Source organism: Lissotriton vulgaris, chromosome 4_1 (genome assembly GCF_964263255.1).
Source record: "Lissotriton vulgaris chromosome 4_1, aLisVul1.2, whole genome shotgun sequence".
Classification (NCBI taxonomy): domain Eukaryota; kingdom Metazoa; phylum Chordata; class Amphibia; order Caudata; family Salamandridae; genus Lissotriton; species Lissotriton vulgaris.
In genome coordinates, this window is record NC_141691.1 from 672,679,831 (window position 1) to 672,703,222 (window position 23,392).

The following is a 23,392-nucleotide window of genomic DNA, read 5'->3' on the forward strand; positions in this document are numbered from 1 at the left end:
GCTTTTAAAGGAACTGTGAAGGACATTTCAGTGAGCTCCGCGTCTCTTAAAGCCAACAGAGTCTTGGAATGAACATGTGCTTGAGACTCAATTCTGTTGCAGTTTGCGAACCAATAATGACCGATCCCCTTAGACAATCATGGCGGACCTGATCATGTTTCTAGACTGTCTTCCCTAGTGCACTATACTGGGTTAGCCTGGGCCCTCGGCACACAACAGAAAAGTAACCTCTAAAATAGTGCAAGTCCAAACAATAAGTCTGTAATCAAGCTCCAGAGGCCAAGGATCACTCGCTTGTAAAAATCTTACTTTTTTTCGACCTTGGCCATCCACAGCCGTCTCTTTTGTAGAAATCAGTCTCCATTGCAAGAAATCATTCTGAAGAAGGGTCACCAATTGAATTACCGCAATAGCAGACTCACTTGGCAGCTATGGTTGTGCTGAAGAGCTGTGTCCTGCTACTGGTATCTGAGGCTCCTGCCATGTTCCTGCATTTGGAAGCCGGAGAAGGGCAGCAGTGGAACCCCACTCCTTTGCATCTCGGTGTTCTGGTCCTCAGTGGGTGTGTGGCGCTCCTGCCCTCTGCTGGAGGCCGTCGTTGGGCACCAGTGTGCTGACTGGGCGGTCTTGCAGCTGCCATCATTCTGCTCCTTCACTGTCAAGGGGACCCCACATCTCTCCGGTCCAGAAGAGGTACTGACACTCAGCACTTGGCACCACAGCAGTGATGATAGTGGACACAAGTTAACAGTGCAACAAGGACTGCAGGGTCACCAGATTGTGGGTTTGCCACTTTGCCTGTGTGCTTTTTGATCATCCTGTGGGTTGGAGGATCCGGAGATCTTGACCTGCTGAACTTGTCTCCTGACCTGGATGCGTCTGACACCTCGGAGTTATGTTAATGAGTATTTGTAAAAGCGCACTGTCACCATGAGTTTCCTGGCGCTGGTAGGAACACTGAGATTGAACAGAGGGATTTTAATGGGGGTGTGAAAACAGAGTTTTTAGGGGCTTCCTAAATGATATAAGAGAATGTGAGGATTTGAGTGAGAGCGGGAGGGAATTCCATAATTTGGGGGCCAGATGGGAAAAGCTGCGGCCGCCCAATTTAGTGAGTTTGAACCGGGGAGTGACTAAGAGCTGGAGATGAGTAGACCTCAGAGTTCGGGAAGGGCAGTAGGGAGTAACCAGGGACTTCAAGAAAGCGGGAGAAGGACCAGTCAAGGCTTTGAAGACCAGGCAGCCAACCTTAAAGGCAATTCTTTCGTTGACTGGTAGCCAGTGTAATTGATGTAGTAAAGGTTTGGCCGACTGCCATCTGGGGATTTTAAACGCCAGTCTGGCAGCCTGGTTTTGAATAATCTGTAGCCTAGACAGCAGGGATTTAGAGAGGCCGAGGTACAAAGAATTAGAAAAATCCAGACGGGACAGCACCAATGCTATTAAAACTTGTAGTAGGGCTACAGGGGTCAGTAGGTGGGCCGCTTTCCGAATCCTGTGCAGTTGGAACATGCAGGAAGATGTTACGGCGCTCACCTGAGCCTTGAGAGTGAGCTCCGAGTCAATTATGACGCCGAGACTGTTTACACAGCTGGCAGGGGAAGGGGATGAACCAAGCTCAGATGGCCAAAATTGCGGGCCCTAATGGGAAGCGCTTCTCCCAGGAAGGAGGAGCTCAGTTTTCCCAGGATTGAGCTTTAGCGGAGTGGAGTTGTGGTGTTTTATTTTTTTACTTAATCAACGCTGCACTTAAACTACATACTAGTGGTGGATGTCAAAATACTTCTGTAATCGTAGGGGCCTTGGCACCCCCCACCATCCTCAGAAAAGACCCTCATCACTTGAAAATATGGATGGTTTCACATCTGAGCCTGCGGCTCACTGTGCCCCCAAATGAATTCCTGGCCACCTTTTAGTCTACTAATGTGTATGTTTGCCTAAACTCTTGTATGAACCTGACACCCAGGCAGAGCAACCAGGCTCTTCTGCCAAGACTGTTACCCTTGCGTCTGTGACGCCTATCTCCTAAGGAACCCATTGTGCTCTTGGCTTTTCCTCTGTGGGAGATTTCCTGCTTGCTTTCTTGTATCCATCCAGCTCCAAGGCAGTGTAGCCAGAGAATTCACTTAATTGGTTAGCGCGGCCCGCAGATTAGCCCATATAAAGACCATTTATGCTACCTCGCTAAACTCCCTGGGAGAAAAGTTATCATGCTTGGATAAGGGTCTCACTTCAATTTGACATGTTTCACCTCTTGGGTCCTTTCCTCATATTCCTCCCCTTCAGTACTGGTTAGTCCTGCTGCCCCATCTTTTGAAGGAATGCAAACTACATGTGACCGATGACGACGTTACTGCAGTTAGAACCTTAATTAGCGCTCCATTGTAGGAAACCCCACTTCTCCGTTCTTGTATGCCTCTCCATCTGAGTCTCTACATTGTCTTGAAATCCTGCACTATTATTTCCACCAAATGTCCCAGTAGCTGCATAACTATGTCTAAGGCATAGGTCCATGTCTCCTGCCTCACACTAATATCTCGACTATGACATCTAGCCAGATGGTGACTTCTGACCGGGCTGAATCGGAGTTTTAGACTCACTGCATCTCCCTTTAGATTCCACATACCTGACCCAGTATATATAGACCTCCCAAATGAGTCATTATTGCTACTTGCAACTGATTAATGGGTCTCACCCCAGACTAGGCTCCAGAATGCAGGTCCAAAGTCATTCAAGATCTACCCACCCGATCTATCCAAATATATGCCCCTGAAAAATCTCAAACGCAGACTACGTAAGAAATTCCAAGAAGCCCTCATCCCATATTTCAATAGCTGCGTTAAAAATCAATGACCAAAAGGTCTTTTTTTTCTTTACTCAAACCACACCTCCTAGAATGAAAACTTTTCGTCAGTCACATTTACGTGACCAGCAATAACAGAATCCCTTATGGTCTTAAACTCGCCATCTTTCCCCATATCCAGTTTCGATATTCATGTTCAACAACGGAAACATTCTGATTCATACTCTGGACCATAGCCCCAATATTTTTTACACTCTTCTGTAATATTGTGGATTTCATAAGCTCAAACCAGAGTCCCGTGCTCTCCCCACCCCACACCAAGTCCTTAGCCCACAGTGGCTACCTACTCTACTGCCTCACCCCCACCGAAGTCCACATCCACTGGTGACTGCTACCTTTTCTGCCCCACTTAGCACCCAGACCCCGGAATCATCCCTACCATATCCACTTCCCCCCAACAATACTACTACCATTCCAATTTACTCTTGTCCCCACATTCACCCCTCATTCCCCCTGCATGCCTTTCCCTCTACCCCACCACTTGTACAGCACTTGTACAGTTTCCTCCCAACTCATGTCCTTCTCCCTCCACATTCTTTCTTCTCACATGCGTCACTGGCACGCTTTCCTATCTCCACCTGATCCTCTGGCATACCACCTGCTTAAGTTCCCCCGGCAGACTACCAGCTCAGGTGACCTCCCTCATACTTGTCTCGTACCCCATGAATGACATTGCAAACCACTCAGTTGCCCCTACAACTGACCCCCCCCCTCCTAAACACTTCCTTGGACTCCTTGCCTCTCATTCCATCAAACCACCTTCACACACCATATGCTCGAATACATATTAACTTGGCTAGTCCTCTAGTGCAAGCTGCACAAGTTTCTTCTGTTCTACCTGAAACACCAATTTGACAAATCCTGTATCCTTCTACACACACTATACTAAAACATACAATACCCTGGCTAGTCTGCTAGCACAAGTTGCTCCTGTTCTACCCAAAAACACCACCTTGACTAATCAAGTATCCTATCCAGCTACATTATTGCCCTCAGCCAGCAGGCACAATCTCCCGCATACAGACTCCTACCACCCTCACCAATGGCATATTAGACTCTGCCCTTGCTGACAAATCTTAAATGCTACTGCTGCTTCTCGCCATAGAAAATAAATTCGACAACCTAGCCAAGGAAGAGAAGTGGATATCAGAACGCCTGCAATCCAGTATTCACATTAGCCACAAATTCTGCACAATACTCTAGACACCATCCTACTCTAACCCTTCATCTTTCCGCCCCAGACTAATAAGGCCTACTACCCCTCCCAGCAATAAAAGCCTCCCCTCCCCCGAACCAGAAGGGCCGCCAAAAATCTGTCAGAATGACATTGACCTCCTCTTCTTGGCTTGCAAGCAATCTAATTTAAAACTTTTACACACAAACAATTGAACATAACCTGCTCATGGGCGCTAATCATTGTAATTGAGGCAGTCGGGAGAGGATACCTACCCTGAGCCACAACATCAAAGTTACAATCATTTCAGAGCAAACATCAAAGTCTACAAAAGCCACCCTACATGCACACTGCACAACTGTAGATCAGTGACAAATATAACACTGAACTAGCTGAATTGATCATAGCACAAGTTAGACATCTTTTTCCTCACTGAAACGTGGCTGTATAACCTCTACTCTTCACTGATCAATTTTCTGGTTCCTCTGTGCTTCTCCATTAAACGTCTAGAAAGAGTAGGACGAGTTGGGGGTGTGTTAGTCATTCACAGTAAGACCTTACAACTTAACCTGTTTTAATCTGGAGAGATGCTTCACCTTCAAATGTATAGCGGTGGATCTACTCTGCAGTCTCAAAGCCAACTTAACCAATGGCATTTTCCATCCACCACGTGACCATAACTCTTCAGAGATGAGATAATGGAACTTAACACTCTTCAAGCCCGCTTACCCACTTGCAAATTAATCCTTGTTGATTTGAAAATTCGTTGGAACGCCTGCAATACTCCGATATAACTTCTCTGACTTCTTGAACACCAGTGTCCTGCCACAATTCTGTAGAGGTCCAACTCACTCAAAAGGCTCCACACATGATCTTCTGATAGGCAATAGAAATTCCATCTTCATGAAATCCATGCTACTGGTAGACTGGTTGGAAGGTCATGTCATCCTACGGACTCTTAACTTTGGCAAAAGCAATAATCAAAGGACACATTAACAGCCTAAAAGCAGGGTCACAGACACCAAACCAATGTGAATTAGCGAACTATCATCAAAAGTACGGTCTCTCCTCCAAACTCTAAATGATCTGAACAGTAGATGACTTGACCAACTTCTGCTACACGGTCATGTGTGATATATTCCAAGAGGCTGCACCACCTAAACTAAAGAGGCAAATCAACCCTCCGGCCCATGGTTCAGTAAGGATCTCCAAGAAGGGAGGAGACTGCTCAGAGTGATGAAAAGAAGATGGTGACTTGACCCTGTGACGATCTATCCCTCCCTCCTGCAATGCAATGAAAATAAGAGAAAAACGAATTTTGAAAGCTAAATCCTCTGTCCTCGGTCCCCAACTAGACAAGGCAAAAAGCTGTTAAAGCAAACTTCTCAAGGTCGTCAGACAAACATTCTGCTACCAAACCTGCTAGACTAATCACCAGAGAGATGTGAGGCGGTCGCTAATTAATTTCTTCACTGACAAGAAGGTAGAACAGTCTTAGACCAATGACTCTACATTCTCCCTGTTTCCACATTACTGATGGCTCTCAACTATAACAAGAAACCAGTGAACTCTCCTCCTTCACCGATCAACACAAAAAAAAAATACCACCAGGAACTAATTTAATTTTGTTTGTTTATCTAATATCCTCCAGGTTATGAAGGCAAAGTAAATGCCATCAATAACATGGGAGTGAAATGTTGTTGGGAGAGGGTGCAAGAATCTTGGATGGTTTGGTGGCTGAAATATATGTCTGGCTTTTGCCTACCAAGAACAGCATCCCCTGCACAAGTACTCCTCGAATTTGGTCTGTTAGATCAAGTAATAGCCGGACAGCAAACATTTCTTATTTTGTGTCGCAAACGAAGAACCTCAAGACCTGGTACCCTGGAGAATCTCAACTAGAGAGAAATCGCAAGTAGTCCCAGCAATTGATTTATATCTTCACTTCCTCGAAAAGACTTTAGACACATTCCAGGTAAGCGAGTTGTGGAACCAGCAGGTCACTCATGTAGTGTTTAAAAAGTATATTTCCCTCAGTGTTCACAAGATAAGCAGATTAGAGGATAAACGCGTGTTAGCACTGCTAAGTCATGCCTTTGGTGGTAAACGCACATAATGTGAAAGGCCACAAGGCGTACCTAGGTACTGATTACTTTAAGTACACAAAACAAGGTTATGCTGCACTGATTTGGGGCTCTAACAACTCTGGATTTCCTGCCAAAGTGGTGCACACTGCTTATAGGCAATACCTTCACACTTAGCAACTTTGGGAAAGAAACCCTTGTGCAACTTTGGTAAAGAAACCCTTGTGCATGTTGTAAGCCTGTCTCCTACGCCCTATTTAGAACGCAGGGAGCTTTTGCATAGATCTTTTAACAAAGATGCAGACAGGCCGTTATAGCGGTGTTTAATCCTGCCAATATCTATTTGAACATTAGGCTGGTAAAGTTTCTGTCTAAGTTTCAGGAAAAGCTTTCACTAACATATATTGCATCCCTGAACTCTATTCTCCTTACTACCGTACACTTAACTAAATTTTTTATTCGTTTGTAGCACTGTATTAAATACACTTTGACTTACTTTGGTTTTATGACCACATACGTTTTTAGAGAAGTTTTTATCCTAGTTGGTTTCTTGCAAAGATTTTAATTAATCATGCAAATAAAGTAAAACTAGAATATAATGGATGACACTCTCTCCATTCTTGACAAATGGAATCTTGTCTGCTTGATATTTTCATTACCTTTGGCACAGTCAAGCAAAATATTTTTCTCCACATCCTAAAATCACACATGGGTATTGAAGGCACAGTCCTGAGCTGGTTTGCCTTCTATTTCACTAACCACAGCCAGCAAATTAAACTAAAGGAGTCTGTCAACCTCTGCCCTGGACTGTCTTGGGGTTCCTCGGGCTGCATACTTGACCCCATGCTCTTCAACCTCCACATGGAGCCTTAGATACTGATACTCAAACAAGCCAATATTGCATATCCTCTGTATGCAGATGACACTCCGCTTTATCTGAAAATTCCATCTCCAGATGATGTACATCACTTAAATGGTACCCTAAAGAATGTCAGATTATGGCTGCCGGTCAGTCGTTTAAAGCTATACCCTCTGAAGACCGAATTCCCTCATTTCTCATGGCTAAGATGCTGTGATGCACTCAGTTGCACTCCCAAAAACATTGACAAAACCGCCACCCCTTCGTATAACACTGCATAAAAACCTTAACTTGCTTAGCCATATCTGCTCCTTGGCTGAAAGCGCCTTATGCCAACACAGACTTCTAACAAAGGTCAAACCTTTAATCCCACCACTTGACTTCTAAAAGGCGCTTGTAACTTGTAGGCTTGAGTATTGTAACGCAATTCTTGTCTGCACGCTGTGCTCTCACCTGCATCCATGAAGGCCACGCTCCATGCGGCTGAAAGTCTAGTGTCGGGAGTCAGACTCTTTGACCACATTACTCCTTTACTGATCACTCTCAAGTGGCACCTGATTGGAACCTGATTAATTTTCAAAGTGGCTTGCATTACTTACAGATCACTCCATCTTTGGCACCTCTAAATACGTGGCCTGCAAACTCACCCTCTCCAGGAGCAACAGCTCCATACGTAGCTTGGCGATGCTACTCCTTGAGCCACCTAGATTCAAGAAAGCCAGGCCCACTTGTGCTCATTCACTGGAAATGCTCCAAGGAACTGGAACCCACTACCTCCTCCAATTTGCACAAACCCCTCTCTTGTTTCTTTCAAGAAGAGCATTTAATCCCCTTTGCTTTAAAGATATCTAATGAACTGGCCAGTCGTTAGCCTTGAACCCCACCAAGGTGTTGAACTTATTTGCTCCCCCCCCTCTCATGCGTCCAAACAATGTACATATTAACCCACTTTGTATTTATCTTTGACAGTGTTACCTGTAACATATTATTACCTTGTATAATGTAAAGTGCCCTGATAACCTCCGGTCTTATACTTGCTTTATAAAACGCTCAAAAAATAAGTATAGTCGTGTGATCGTAGTGTCAGCAGACAAAACCACTTGCACACCATAAATATTTTTCAAAACACTCTCCTCCATCTTCTTCCATAAACTCTCCCCATACCCCTCTCCTTGAACCACTAAGGCACAGCCAACTTGATATTACTGCAGCTCTGGAAGGGGGCCGCCAGAGAAAGGAGACCATGTTTCAGCCCCATTGGAACATCTCTGGTGGTATTAGTGGTATGCCACTGGCGAACTAAGAATCTCTTTTAAAAGAATGAAGTCCCAAAAGAATGGACAGTGTAGAAATATGTCCAATTTCAATAAGTACTCCTAGGGGTAAAACTATATCTACAAGACAGCATGCCATCAATTGGGCGGGAAAGGCAAAGGTACAATGTGGTGTGTTCAAATTGTAACGGTTTCTTAAAGCAAAGAAATAATGAATTATTCCCCCCGCTAGAGGGCTGCCATCATGGCACACTATCAGTGCACCTCCTGACAGCTACTTTGCCTCTGCGTCTGTAATACAGCGTGGGCTCAGAGGTAAAGGGGTTCCTTCATTTGAATGGGGCACGCCTCCATGCAAATGAGGAAACTCCCCCTGCAGATAGCGCTGGCACTTTTGTGCGGCAGCGCTATCTGTATTACAGAAGGGGCTGCACCAGTGTTTGTGACCCCTTCTGTAATGCCAAAGTGCCCCATGGGTGCGCAAAGCGGGCACAAACGCCTTTTGTGCCCCCATGGAACTTTCTTTAGTATGGCCCCATGTGTTTCTTTAATCTCTGCGCAGCTACTGTATTTTTATTATTTTTGCTGTTGTAATGAGCGGTTACCAGATCTAGGTCTGTCAGGGTGCTTTTCAGCACGGTTTTGTAGTTCTGTTATTTTCCTAGCCACAAAATAGTGATAGGGTTATTAGGTCTGGCCTGGCGACGCAGCGCGAAGCTCTGTCGCCAACGAGATTATTGTTTATTGAGTAGCCTCTCATGGGAGACAAGAGACGGCCGCGTGCAAGAGATGGACAGGAAATGTGGACGCGCTCGTGCTAGCATCCACTGTGAGCCGTTGCTGTTAATTGTGTTTCAGTTTCATTGTTCAAGATGTACAGCTTGCACGTGTACGCTGGTGCTTGTGAACACACACACTTACACACTTATCGCATTTACTTACGTTTGAGCTATTGGCATTGTAAATGACAATGCCTTTTTTTATGATTTGGTTTTTAAAACATGAATCAAAGGCATTACCATTTACAATGCCAATAGCTTAAACTTGCGTAAATGCGGGACCTATTGCATTGCAAATGCTTGTTTTTCGTTATATCGCTGATTGGTTATTTATGAGGACTGTATTATAGATGGTCGTGTGTAATATTTTTTTTGCATATTTTATGTGAGGCTCGAGTGACTTCTAGTGTTGGCAAAATATTCTCACTGTGAAGCTTTACCGAATTCTCATAAAAAGGATATCTTTATCGTTCGGTTAAATAAAACCATAACAATTACATATAAAAAACAAACTATGCATGATGACAGCATTTCAAATCACGTTACAAAATGAAGGTTGACAAGTTAAAAAAAGGGTAAGAAGGGATAGTGAACAGTAAAATGTAGATAGTATTAGGATCGAACACCTGAATAGGGTAACTGCGTCTCCTAGCAAAAACGAAAAGAAGTCCATAACCGAGACGGAAGGAGAAAGGTATCATAATAAGAGAAACTGCCATAACAATGCAAGCGTTTTTAAATCAACTAAAAAGTGACCTACAAAAGTGCTTTGGCAAAACCAAATATAATAATACACTTCACAGTTTAAAAAATGCTTTCTAGCATAACATCGAAGAAATCATGATTAAAAAGATGGAGTGCCTTGATTTCCAACAACTCCCCTCATTATCCCTGCTCTGAGAATACAAAGTGTAGCAGCAGCTGCAAATGATAGCCGGAATGCTGAATTAATCAAACTTTCACCCCCGTCACCACAATATCTGGGTTCAATCCATAGTTCTTGTGCTCACTACACCACCCCCATCCATCAGTCTCGACCTTATTCCTTATGGGAACAGTCCAGTCCAAACGGGCAAGCAAGGTTCTCCCTAAACCAGAAACAAGCATATTGGGACCGGTTTCAGGGCAACACCCCTTATCAGCCAGGCTAGCTTGAATCCAGTGGCACAGAGAGCAAGGGACCCACGTCTGGACATACTCATCCCACTTAGGGCAAAAAGTGTAGAAACAACAAATGGAGTGGTATTGTGAGCAAAAAAAAAATTGATTAAACCCAGATCTGTGACTGGAGGTGAGTGATTGGAAAGTTTTAGCATCTTGTTGTGTTTGCTGAGAATACAAAGGACACAGATTTTCACAAGGCTCAGCAAATGGTAGGTCATCCCATCCTGCCAAATGCACACTACACATAGTTCCAATGTTGGCTCAACACGGACTTGGTCTACCCCTGGCAGGTTCTGGGCAAAGGGAGTCATTCCTGCTATGCCTTGCGCACATTTACTCCTCATCTTTTTAGGTCTGGCGTAACATTGCACCTGGCTGTACGATATGGTTAACAATACTTAAACACATAGAGAGGGCTTTGGCCCCGACCAAGAGGTGTATTTCTTTCTATCCTCATGCTATTGTCTATTTAATGTATCATTCTACTTTGTAGAGAGTGATTACATTGCATTAAATGAGGGACTATTTTAGATCGCAAAAATATATGAATATTCAGACATTCAATTCTCTATCTCATACATACATTGTGCAAAGAAATCAATCCTTTTTAGTTCTTGCTTACAGAAGGTTTTTAGCTTTGTTTGGGAAAGACTTCTGGTCAAGAACAATACAAAAAACTAGCAGTGGGCTGACAGCCCTCTCTTTGCTCACCAGTATTTGCTTTTTCACTCATTTGCTCACTTCTTATTCCATGGCTCTTGACCATCAGTGTGATAGAGAGGCCTGCATCCTTCCACCGCTTACCTTTAGGAAACTACTTTTTTTTCTTTTTAGGTCGAGATAACGTTGCAGCGCTCATGCGCTGCTCGCTCTGCGAGGCATATTGTAGTAGGGTATGTTTTAGAATTGAAGTCGAAGCCCCGCCCATCTTTTTCATTGGCTGGCATCGTCTTTGGTAAATGCTAGCTTCCAATTGATAAGGCTTCTTTGTCCCTCCTTGTTTCCGCCCTGTCTCCTTTTGTAATGCCCGTCAGGACTGGATCTTTTACTTGCATCGTTATACGGTCTCCTTCAATTAGTTGGTAAGCACTTTTAATTTTTTCATTTCGGCTGCTAAACGCGATGCAAATATCAACAAGCGGCAACTGCTTTTTTTTAACACTAAATAAAGCCCAGCTCTCTAAAGTGCAGCAAACTTGTTATAGATTACATGCAGACATATTTAATGGCCCGCCTCCGCTCCCATCACATTTTATTTCTACCCACCAAATTATGCAACAAGAAAAGTCAAATTATGGGGCTTAATGCAGCACATTTTGTGAGAGTATTACCCTTTCTTTCATCATTTTTACACTGTCTGGGCATAGGTTGCATCTCAGGAATACCAGTTTAACACCAAAATATAGCAATAAGCAACAGAACGGTGGTCAGTCAACCTTTCAAAAGGGCCATCCCCTGCAGAGCAACACGGGTCACTGTGTTTTCAGTAACTTTTAAACCATTTGAGCTAGAAACAATGTTTTGTTGACATCAGCAGATTATGCAGTATATGATGGGTTATGTGGCAAAGGCAGCAAAGTCCTAATTATGTGAAAAATGCTGGGGCCGCGTTTCTTTATTTATTTACTTTAGCAGAGCGGTCTGCTTTAAGTATAGCGGCCACACTTCTTTATTTAATTTGGCAGCGCAGTCGATTAACTTCAGCGGCCGCAACACAAAACATTTTGCTTTAATTCAGTGAAAGCCCCCATATCATGCTTTCAATTGCATAGTGTGGTAGGTAATGACGGGGTAAACCCTTGATACTCACCGACCTGGGTCAAAGTGTAATTGCAAAGAAGTGGTCGGCTACATAACATTTCATAACACAAATTCAGCAATGAATGTTTAAAGTGGTACACAAGACTAAGGAAATTTATGAGGATTAATTTTAATTCAGTTGTATGCAATCATATCAATTATATTCACATATGTTAAATTTCTCATTTCATCAAATACAAAGTAATTACCACCATAGTTCATATAGTAAAATAGTATTGCATAGTGGCCGCACCCATTTCTTTAGACACTGCTGCCGTATTCAGGTTACATCGAGCCACATCTAAAGAAGGGGGTGTACACACCATTAACAAGAAAGCACGGTATGGGTACTTTTTACAACCCAAAAATGTTTGTTTAAGAACAATTTTATTTTTGGGGGTAAAAGCACCCCATGACATGCTATCACTCAAATAGTGGCCACACCTCTTTCTTCAGACGCGGCTCACTGCAACATGAATACGGCAGGCAGTGTCTAAAGAAAAGGGGTGCAGCCACTACGAAAGTGGGCTCACATTTGCAAGAGTTTGAGCTATTTGCATTAGAAATGACAATGCCTTTTATATATGTAATGGTTTTGGAAAACACATAAAAGGCATTGTCAATGTCAATTGCTTAAACTCTTGCAAATTCGAGACCTATTGCATTGCAAATGCTTGTTTATTAAGCACTCCCCAAAGTGCATCTTTTTCTAGCTCTCTCGAGCTGGTCTCCCCAATGCCCCAACCACCACATAGTTTTTCCTTTATCTGCAACTATACTTCTTGTGATCCATGAAATAAAATATTTTTTTTAAAAGTGTCTGAATTAAGACCCTCTGTGTCGCTCACAATGCCCTATAGGGAGCTGCCCCAGACTACCTAAAGAAAGATCTTACTTGGTATTACCCCAGCAGGCTACATCGATCTGCTAATACTAGAACAATAAATGTCCATAAAATTAGAAGCTCCAGCTGGGGGGGCAGAAGATTCATCCACACCACAGCCCATCTCTAGAACAACCTACCTGAACAGCTGAAAAGCCAATTCAACTTTCTGACTTTCAGAAAACACCTTAAAACCTGGCTGTTCTCCGGGCATTAAATTGACAGGCAAAAAATATGTTCCATCGGCAGGATTGCTATCAGCTAGTACGATCATATTAGCGCCAGGACGTCATCTGCATTTACCTGATTTAGAAAACATATCCATACTCTACAAGCTAAAGAAAAAGCACTGTATGGGACCTGCTTTTACCAATTTGCGGCAGTTGCCAGAGCCCTCTTCTGCGTAGACATGATCTCATTACATCGTAGAGAATGAACCTCATTGATTTGTTGATGCCTCAGGAGCTAATAAAAGTCCTATGCGGATGAATAGAACGGGCAAGCCTTGTGCCTTAGATTTAAGGGAGGCTGAGCAGTAACTTGTCGATTTGTAGAGCGAAAAGGTTGTGTTTCACATTTTTAGGGCATCAGGCTCATTCTTAAGGATTGCACATCATAAACTGTGCTTGAAAGATTGCTTTTCTTGTTAGGGCCATTACAGCCATGCTGTGAAATAGTTCTAAGCCAATCACTGAAGTTAAAGAACGGGAGACACCTGCAAGTGTAGTGTGTGCGCACTTTCAGATCTCTAGTCCCAAACCTTAGCTCATACAGTCTGTCAGATCAGGCGCAATGATTGGTGCAGCCGTACTCCGGGTCTGTAAGCTCTACTTGTATTGATGATGAATGCAGCCATTGTTACCCGTAAGTGCCTTTTGAGGAGTTGATTAGACCCCAAAATGCTTTGTTTTGGCTTCCTTCTGCAAGAATAGACATTTGAACAATGGGGGAGGGAAAGGTCCGGGACATAACTGTCCTCAGATGAGCACTGTCCACTACTGTATAACATTTTACCCCCTTTTGTCTGCTATTCAGACGCTTAAAAATCTCAAGCGCAACCCTGAACTGCAGAGCAGTGACCCTTCTAAAACTTAGCCGAGAACGTGGTAGTGTCACTAAGAATGATAATGTGGTTGGCGAGGGAATTGTGACGGCATGCAGATATCTCAAGTGCTACTTAACATTGCCCTCCCTACTGCAATTTCTAATGAAACACCTGTATTTCCATGGGAATGAACCGCCTGTGGCTGTGACTTTGTAAATGATTAAGTTGATTTCCTTGCTTGGATCCTGGGTACATGGCTCTCCTTGGTTTTCATTAAGTTGTTGTTTGCTTCTGTGTGCTTTGATGTCAAAATTGAGTTTGATTGTGAATTAGGCTAATCTTCATTTTACCGTTGAGCATGTATGCAAATCTCAAGCATTTATTAAAAATATTCTTCTATATCTGATAGTTGGTGTGGATGACTACAGCTCGGAATCTGACGTGATTATTATACCTTCAGCCCTGGACTTCGTCTCACAAGATGAGATGTTGACGCCCTTGGGGAGACTAGACAAGTACGCAGCAAGTGAGAACATCTTTAACAGGTATGCTTGTAATAGGTTTTGACTAAAATGCCTCTTAATATTCCTGCTGTAAGCTTTAAAGGAATGTGTGCTATGCCAAAGGGAGATTATCATCTTTCTATTAGCCCATTACAAATAGACTAATGTATAAAATGAGAAAACGAGCGAAAGTACTTTTTAGTTTACTACTGGAAGAACTCAATTTCACGAATATTCTGATGTTTTGGAAGTGTAGGCATGATTGACAGATCTACCTTCACCCCCAACTTATCCTTAGGCCAATTTTTTTAAAATTATTTTTATATAAGTTCTATCAAATGGATGTTTCGTTTAAAGCTATTCTTTGCTTTTGTTTTAGTTGCATACAACTCAGTAATATGCTGTATTAGTCAAGGTTTTAAATCCTATTGAGATGGCCGCCTGTACATGTGCACATTCATACAGGAACAGCTGCCATCTAAAATTAAGAATCTGTGCATCACCATCCAGTTCTGGATTCAGTATGAACACCACTCATTGAGAAATCATATAGTGCTTTGTGTGTGACATCTGAGCTACCACCAGTATAATTTTAGGGATGCCACAGTCTATTGTTAAAAAAGGTTTTCACAGTTTTGGTAAACGAAAACCCATTCATCTATCCGGTTTTGACTTTAATGCTTTAATGAAATTACCCATATGTTAAATTGCAGTATTGAAAAAAAACTAATGATAGAGAACATTCATTCAGTTAAGCTCTTTTCTGTAGAATACAATTTTGTTCTCCTTTGCCTGGTCCTGTAGGCCACTTAATTTGTTTAAATGCATATTAATTGTTGGAGTTGGCAGATACTACTTCATATTGATAAACCTAATCTTACTTGTTGTCTACAGTATTTTGGTAAACATTTTCTCCCTCATTGAGTAGAAACCTATGTAATAGACATAATGACCACTTAAATTTGTTTGAGAGGCTTGCAACAAGTATAAACAAAGCCCCAGGGTTGGGGTGCAGCAATATCATACTCGCATGTGAGGATACAAGCCAATTTTCGTTTGTTAACATAGAAAATTCAAAAACTAACCCTCCCCTCCCACCTCTCCCAGCACTTACATAATTTTTCATCATACGATTTTCGGATCCAAAAACCTTGTGAACACACATGAGTGAGAACCCATAAGAATTAGTTCAAAGTCCTAGAAGTCCTGGCCAGACACATGAGGGAAGATACCTTGGACATAAATAAGGCCTTGAGGCCTCAGGCAGCTCTTCCTCGTAAGCCTCCAGTTGTTCCCTACAATATATGAAGTCTCGTATCCATTTCTTCAGAGTGGGCATGGATTTTGCACCCCAGCATTGCGCCACAGCACGCTTAGCCAGCAGAGTTGAGACAGCGACTACCCGCCTGTTGCAGGGCTTAAGATACTTCGCGCTGCCTCTGGTACACATCGCACTCTCTCCATCACAACATCTGAAAGCACACTCGCAACCTATCCATCACACTGCCACGCCAGGTGCAAAAAATCGGCGTCAGCCTACCCGCACTGCATACAGTTAACTGTGTCCCACAGGCCAAATTTGCGTAATTGCACTTGAGTATAATATAACTGGTGCAAAAATGTTAAATGAATGATGCGTAAATTGTAGTTCGCCGTGAGGCTGTGCGTCAACTCGCAGCAAAATTTCCAGTGATCTAGCGGTAACTCAAACCCCAGCGTACTGTTCCACTTAAGAAATGAAGGGTCGTCCCCTGACTCCCTCTCCAGCTGTGACGCGTCATATAACCGAGTGATCAGACCCTTACGTTCTTTCCCAGCCAGCACCGCCGGCAGTGCCCGCAGTGTTTGTGGTTCAGTGGTATAATTAGGGTAAACGGCCCTGACCGCCTGCCGCACTCTCACATATGTAAATCCCAGCATCAATCCGGAATCCCGACCCGCCTGTACATCTTGAAGTGAGCGGTACTGACCCCGTTCATATAGGTCACCCATTTGCTTAACAGCAACAGTCTCCAGCGCTCGTAGAGTGGGTTGCTCCTGAGCTGCCAAGATGTCCGTATGTGCAGCGACAGGGAGCTTCGGGGCATATAGGTAAACCAGCTGTGCCCTCTTGGCAAGAGTCTGCCAGGTCCAAGCAATGCACTGTACCGGATTTGTTTCCGTCCTGGGGATGCAGTTCCCTCCAGAGAGTGTTGCTGCCACTAGAGGCATCGGGAGTGCCGCATCAGACTCAATTGCCGTATGAGGCAGGAATCTCGTTGCAGAAAGAACCAATAATGGGAAAACTGTGCCAGTGCACAAAGATAATATAAGTGCATATCAGGTGCCTCAAATCCTCCCCTGTCAAATGGCTGCATCAGAACATTCCAACTACATCGTGGCTTCTTACCCCCATACAAAGGACAGTAAGGCCAATTGCAGCATCTTGAACAGACAGATGATTAGCCGAATGGGGAATTCTCAAATATAACAATTTGGGTAATATAGACATTTTAGTAACTGCAATACGGTCAGCAAGAGACAGCGACAGCAGGGCCCACCGTTCCGTCCTATCCGAGAGCTGTGTAACAACATGTCTATAGTTCATGGAGATTACCTTGTCAAAATCCCTATGCAGCCATATCCCTAGATATTTCAACGGGTCCAAATCGGAGGGGAAGTCCAGCTCAATCTCACGCGTGCCAGCTGTCAGTGGGAACACCATCGACTTAGCCCAGTTAATCCATAACCCAGAGTAGCCCTTGAATTTAACGTACTCTCGGAGTAATTACGGCAGGTAGGTTGCTGGCTCGCGAACATAAAGTAGCATGTTGTCGGCATATAACGAGACCACAAGGGGTCGCTGCCGGAAACGCAGAGCAGCTGACGCATGCAGCTGTCGCAATTTGCAAGTCAAGGGCTCTAACGCGAAAAGCATCCAGCACCGCCACTGCCTGGAAGTCTGTGTCAAAGTAATGTAAGGTGCGAAAAGCGTGCGCAAATTATGAGTGGTAGACCTAGTGGACACAAACTCCGACTGGTCAAGGAGTACCAATAGGGGCACCAGCAGCTGCAATCGGATAGCAATCATCTTCGGTAGGATCTTGACATCGACATTAAGGATTGAAAGGGGCTGGTACGAATCACGATCAGCAGCCTTAAGAAGCATAACCAAAAGGGCCTCTTCATGGTTGGGTGAGGGGGGAGATGTCCAGCATCATAAGCCTCCACATAAACTTCTAGGAGCCTCGGGCCAGGAAATCAATGTAAGCATTATAAAACTCGCTGGGGAGCCCATCCAGCCCTGCAGCCTTGCATGAAGGGAGGGACATAATAGCAAGTTTTACATCCTCTTTGTCAAATGGTTGTGTAAGATATTCCCTGTGCTCTAGAGATAGACAGCCAAGGTCAACATCATCAAGGTAGGAGTGTATTTCGACCTCAAGGACTTTGTACCGCGGACGTCGTCGCAGGAGATGGGTCCTTCTCATAAGCCCGCTTGAGAGTAGAGATTTCCGCCGCTAATTTATGAATTCTAAGCCGGAGATCCCACAGCACACCAGCATGTGTCCCCATACATACCCCCCTGATAGTCACCTTGAATGCTTCCCAAAGGACTCTAGCGCTATCATCCAAACCCTCATTCTCCTTTTTTTTTTTTTTTTTTAGCGCGATTTCAGAAACTTTTATTGACTTTTTGCACAGTACATCAATGTAATAATGGAAAGATCACAATCTAAATAGGTGCTGTTGATGCATGCATGCAGTGCAGTTTCACATACAATTTTTTTATATATATATATATATATATATATATATATATATATATATATAATATATGTATGTATCTCAACTGAACATACCCCTTCCCCAACATACTACAAAACATATCAAGTGATATTGCAAGCAGTCTAGTCCGTTGAAGTACAGTCTAATAGCTTCAGTGAGTAAGTAACGATACATGATAGCCATCGCGAGGTACCAACAGATTCCAACCTAGAGCGCCACAAGTAAAAAATCATGCAGCATCCCTCCACTCTGTTATAGTGGTGCTAAGCCCAGCATCCGGACCTTGCCGGTGCTAGTCCAGAGCCAAGAGTGTCACAGAACTCCGCACCTCCATCTCATGTCTCATGTAGGACTTCCCGTGTAGGTTGGAGACAGGTCACACTCCCGGGTGTATCTTCCCCCTCCTCCTGCTCCGCGACCTGCGCGAGAAGATATGTTTTGAGTGGCCCCCAGATGTTTTCCGGACGCGATGTGGTGGGAAGTTTGTCTGCATAATGGTGCATATAATCTTGCCATGTGGACATAGTGTGAATCCAGTCCTTACATTTTGGAGCACGACCCCACCCCACCTGCACATCACTTGTTGTTTTGCCAAAAGTAATCCCATTGCTAGGAACTTTTTGTGCACCGTTTGGATTTCCTGGATCAAGCCCAAAAGGGCTATGAGTGGGCATGGCGTGATCTGGTTTCCTATCATGGTCGACAACCCCTGAAACGTCTGTACTCAATAGGCCATCACCTGAGGGCAGTCCCACACCAGGTGTAAAAATCGCGCTCCCTCCCGGTCGCATCGTGTACACGCATCACTATATCTGAGGCAAAACCTTTAAAGCCTAGCTGGAGTATGATGAAATGAAATGAAATGAAATGAAATGAAATGAAAAAGGTTCTTAATAGAGCGCACTGTGACCAAGCGGCTTCCTGGCGCTAGAGGTGGGGAGCTGAGGGAGACCGGGGAAGCCAAAACTGTTTAGCAGGAATAAGCAGTGGAGAACAGGTGGGTTTTTAAGGCCTTACGGAATTGGGAATAAATGGTAATGGATCTGATTGGTAGAGGGAGACTATTCCAGAAGGAGGGACCCAAAACAGAGAATCTGGTGCCTCCGGTTTTGGATTTACGGAATCGAGGTACATTGTAGAGGAACTGATTAGAGGAGCGGAGGGAACGGTTGGGGACATAGGGAGTGATGAGAGAGTTGATAAAGACTGGGCCGATGCGGGCTCGAGCCATGAAGACCAGACAGCCTATCTTAAAGAGGGATCTCTGGGAGATGGGGAGCCAATGAAGTGTTTTCAGGACAGGGGTGATGTGGGAGGACTTTGGGAGGTGGAAAATAAGGCGGGCGGCCTGATTCTGGACAGCCTGTAGGCGGCGAAGTTCGTACGCTGGAATGCCCACGTACAGGCTGTTCCCGTAATCGAGACGGGAAAGAATCATGGCCAAAATAATAAGCTTAAGGGCGTCTGAAGAAAAGAAACGGGACACCTTTCGGATGATTCGGAGGGAAAGGAAACAGGAGGATACAACCGAGCTGATCTGGGCATGCATAGAGAGGTCCCGACTGACTCTAATGCCCAAGGTCTTTGCCGAGGCCGCTGGTAGAGGTGGAGGGCCAGAGATGGAGGGCCAAAAGGCAGTCGACCAAGGGGAAGAGGAGGAGCCAGTCAGGACCAACTCCGTCTTGTCCAGATTAAGCTTCAGTTGATTCCGATTCATCCAATCTGAAATAAAGGCCAAGGTAGAGTGAAATTTGGGTGGGGAGTGCAAGGGAGAAGAAAGATCAAATACGAGCTGGAGGTCATCCGCGTAGTTATACACGGAGACCCCCATATCAAGAAGGGAAAGCGGTGAAAGAATTTGAAATGAATGAGACGTAATCTACTATTGCCTGTCACTGCTTCTGTGTTCCCACTGTTCATCTGTCAGGGTGACATTGAGATCCGCATCCCATTCCCACCTGGCGCGCACCGGGCTGGGCTTGTGCACAGTAGTAATACATTTCAAAGTTTGGGGCATCATATCCCCCCTTGTGATACGGTAGCATCAAAGTGGTCAGGTTTAGTTGTGCCAGCTTCACACCTCATATGAGCCTTGTTAGGAGAGTCGAGCGTCCAGAAGAAGAAAGTCCTTGGGTGATAAGGTATGTTAATGAAGAGGTATAATAGTTTGGGCAGCAAGATCATCTTAATCAAAGAGATTCGTTCCGCCATGGAAAGTGGAAGGCGTATCCACTTAGTAATGGTGTCTGTGATTTTGTCCACAGTTGTGCCATATTTCAGCTGCATGAGTGCATCCCTGCCCTAGTGTTGTGTATACCTAAGTATTTTATCTCATCCGCCTCCCAGAGCAAGGGATAGTCCAATTGGTGCGATGGAGTGTTGTCTGTAAGGGGAAATGCCGCAGATTTAGACCAGTTAATTTGTACCACGGAAATGGCCCAGAATTTGGTTATCTCACGAAGTATAGGGTTAAGATTATCTTGTTTTTTTTTTTAACATAAAGCGTCAGATCATCCATGTAGAAGGAGATGAGTAGTTGCCTAGTCGGGTAAACTAGTGCTCTATTATGATGTTGCCGAAGTTTGGCAGCTAAAGGCTCGAAGGCTAGGGCGAATAGGATGGGAGACAGCGGACATCCCTGCCTCATGCCTCTGGATACAGTAAAAGGGGAGGACTTGATCCCGTTGAGGAGCACCGAAGCTACAGGACGATTTATAACAGTTGGATCCATTGAAGGAAGGTAGTAGGCATTCCCATATATCCTAGCGTCCCCAAAAGGTAATCCCACTCCAGGGAGTCAAATGCTTTGGTAGCGTCAAGGAATTCAGCAACTGCCGAGCAGTTAAGATCAATATCCTGTAGTACCGCGGCCAGGGTTCAGAGATTATGTGCAGTAGCACGACTCTGGATGAATCCAGCCTGGTCAGGCAGCACCAACTGAACCCTCATTCTCACATAAATATTTCTGGATGGCCTCCCCAACAGTATGACTAAAGACAGAGTCTGTCAGCGAAGCGGCCTGCTACCGCCATGTAAATGGAGGTCTCTCACATGTAGGTATCCAAAGTTCCAGAAGCACCGGGGAATGGTTCAACAACGTTCGACCCATAGGGCTAATTTTGACTACCCTTGTATAAGCAACCTCAGTGGCAAGCCACAGATCCAGGCGTGTACACGTCCCATGCACAAAAGAAACAAACGTAGTCTCGCGCGCTCCAGGTTGTCTCAAACGCCATGTATCATGCAGCCCTCCTGCCGCCAACTTTCCCTGCAGAACCTCTGAAGAATGCTTAGGTCGCGCCAGACCCGGTCATACACGATCCATAACCATATCCAAACATACCTTGAAGTCACCACCCCAGAGAATCTCCACAGCAGGAAACCCCAAAATGCGGCGCCATACATCCACAAAAAAGGCGGTTCATCAATATTTGGGCCATACAGATATACCAAAAGTACAATCACTCCTCCCAGCTGGCTATGCACCATCTCCACTTGACAATGTTCATCCGTCTCGGCCCATTTAAGAGTAAAGGGAACACCACGTTTTACCAGGATCATCACACCACGTGAATAGGTAGAAAAAGACAACGCCACCCGCACCACAGCCCAACGTGCATCCACAGTCTTCTCAGAATGTTTGGTGAGGTGCCTCTCTTGCAGAAAAGCTATCTGCAAGTCCATCCTATCCAGATAGGCCAATACAGATCACATTTTTTGGGGGGTATTCAGGCCACGGACATTCCATGTTAGGAACTTTACATTACCACTCATTAAGTCTAATAGTCATGACAGGCTCCCTAAATGGATAAATCCGGAACATGTGCCCACATACATAGATAATAAAGTGAATGCATCAACATTGTAGAAAGAAGTGCCAGTTGTCACTACCTCAACTTCTGCCCCCCACCTACTTCAGCGTCCCCAACTCGCTAAAGCCTGCCAAGCAAAAACTAAAACAAAAAAAGTACAGATGGGGCACACCCATGTGGTGGGTGTTGCGGCGCTCCTAGCCCCCTATCAAGTAGGAGGTGGCCGAGCAGACCTGGTAGCTGTGCCTGTCACACTTAACACTGTCTACCTAATCACTGGCAAGAGAAATTCGTTAAGGCCGAGAGGCCCATAAATGACACCCTGAAATAAGAGGAACGGTTAGGAGCAAGATCACAACATTGCACAGAGACTGTCAACAGAGCTACATTACAAAGGACGGGCAATCCGGCAACCATGCAAGGTCCCTAATGTTCCTCATTGTCCGGCAATTGGGATTCTCGTTGTGCCCTCTTCAGGTGTTTAGCATGTCCTAGGGCAGCCTTGGGGTTGGTGAACATTTTCGATGTCCCTTCAGGACCAATATGCAGGCAAGCAGGCTATAGCATAGCATAGGGAACCCCTTTTGGAGTGTAAGAACTTTTTAACCGCATCAAACTCATTCCTTGCGGCCTGCACAGCGACTTTAAAATCAGGAAAGAACAAAAGTGGGTTGCCCTAATGTACAATAGTACCCTTGTCACGGGCAATACACAATATAACATCACAGTCCCTGTAATTTAACAGGCGCGCAATGATTGGACGGGGAGGAGCACTTGGGACCGGCCTCGCCGCAAGGGAGCAATGTGCTTGTTCGATGAACATGGTGGACAGCTGTACGGTGCCAAATATGTCCTTGATCAAGTTTTCCAAGAATAGCTCCATTTTGCCAACATTTGTGAATTCTGGCAGTCCCGTAATCCGAATTTTATTACTCCTGGAACGGGCCTCCAAATCCTTGATCTTGGCCTGGTTGAGATATGGGACCTTCTCCATGTTCAGTGTCTTCCTGGTGCCCTCACTCAGTCCATCCTCTGTCGCAGATGCACGCTGTTCTACCGCTCCCATACAGGTATTTTGTTTTTCAAGCTGTGTCGACATGTGGTCCAATCGATGGTTCAAGGCTGCCATTGTCCCCTCTATGTACTATAGACTACGCTGCATGGCCAACAGCTTCTTCTCAAGCGTAGGGGGTCCCGCAGCTGAGGCGTTGGCCTCCGAGTCCAAAGCTACCCTTTGCGAAGATTTTGAGTATTTACGCGCCTCAAACGTGAGGCGAGGTTGGCTTTTATCAGTTCTCCCCATGATGGTGGCAGCAAACCTAAATATGAGTCCACAGGCCTAATGCACCCATACATAACAATCCCCACAGTCTTAAGGGCTCAG

The 23,392-nt window shown here is 44.7% G+C and overlaps 1 protein-coding gene across 2 annotated transcripts in view; it reads left to right on the top strand.

The window, feature by feature from the left end:
- PPP4R1 (protein phosphatase 4 regulatory subunit 1) overlaps positions 1-23,392 on the top strand; it is a 604,307-nt gene that overhangs the window by 85,932 nt on the left and 494,983 nt on the right. For both annotated transcript variants that reach the window (XM_086964940.1, XM_086964941.1), the window contains exon 3: positions 14,335-14,470. In XM_086964940.1, coding sequence (XP_086821066.1) covers positions 14,335-14,470 — 136 coding nt within the window. The remainder of the gene's footprint in view (positions 1-14,334; positions 14,471-23,392) is intronic.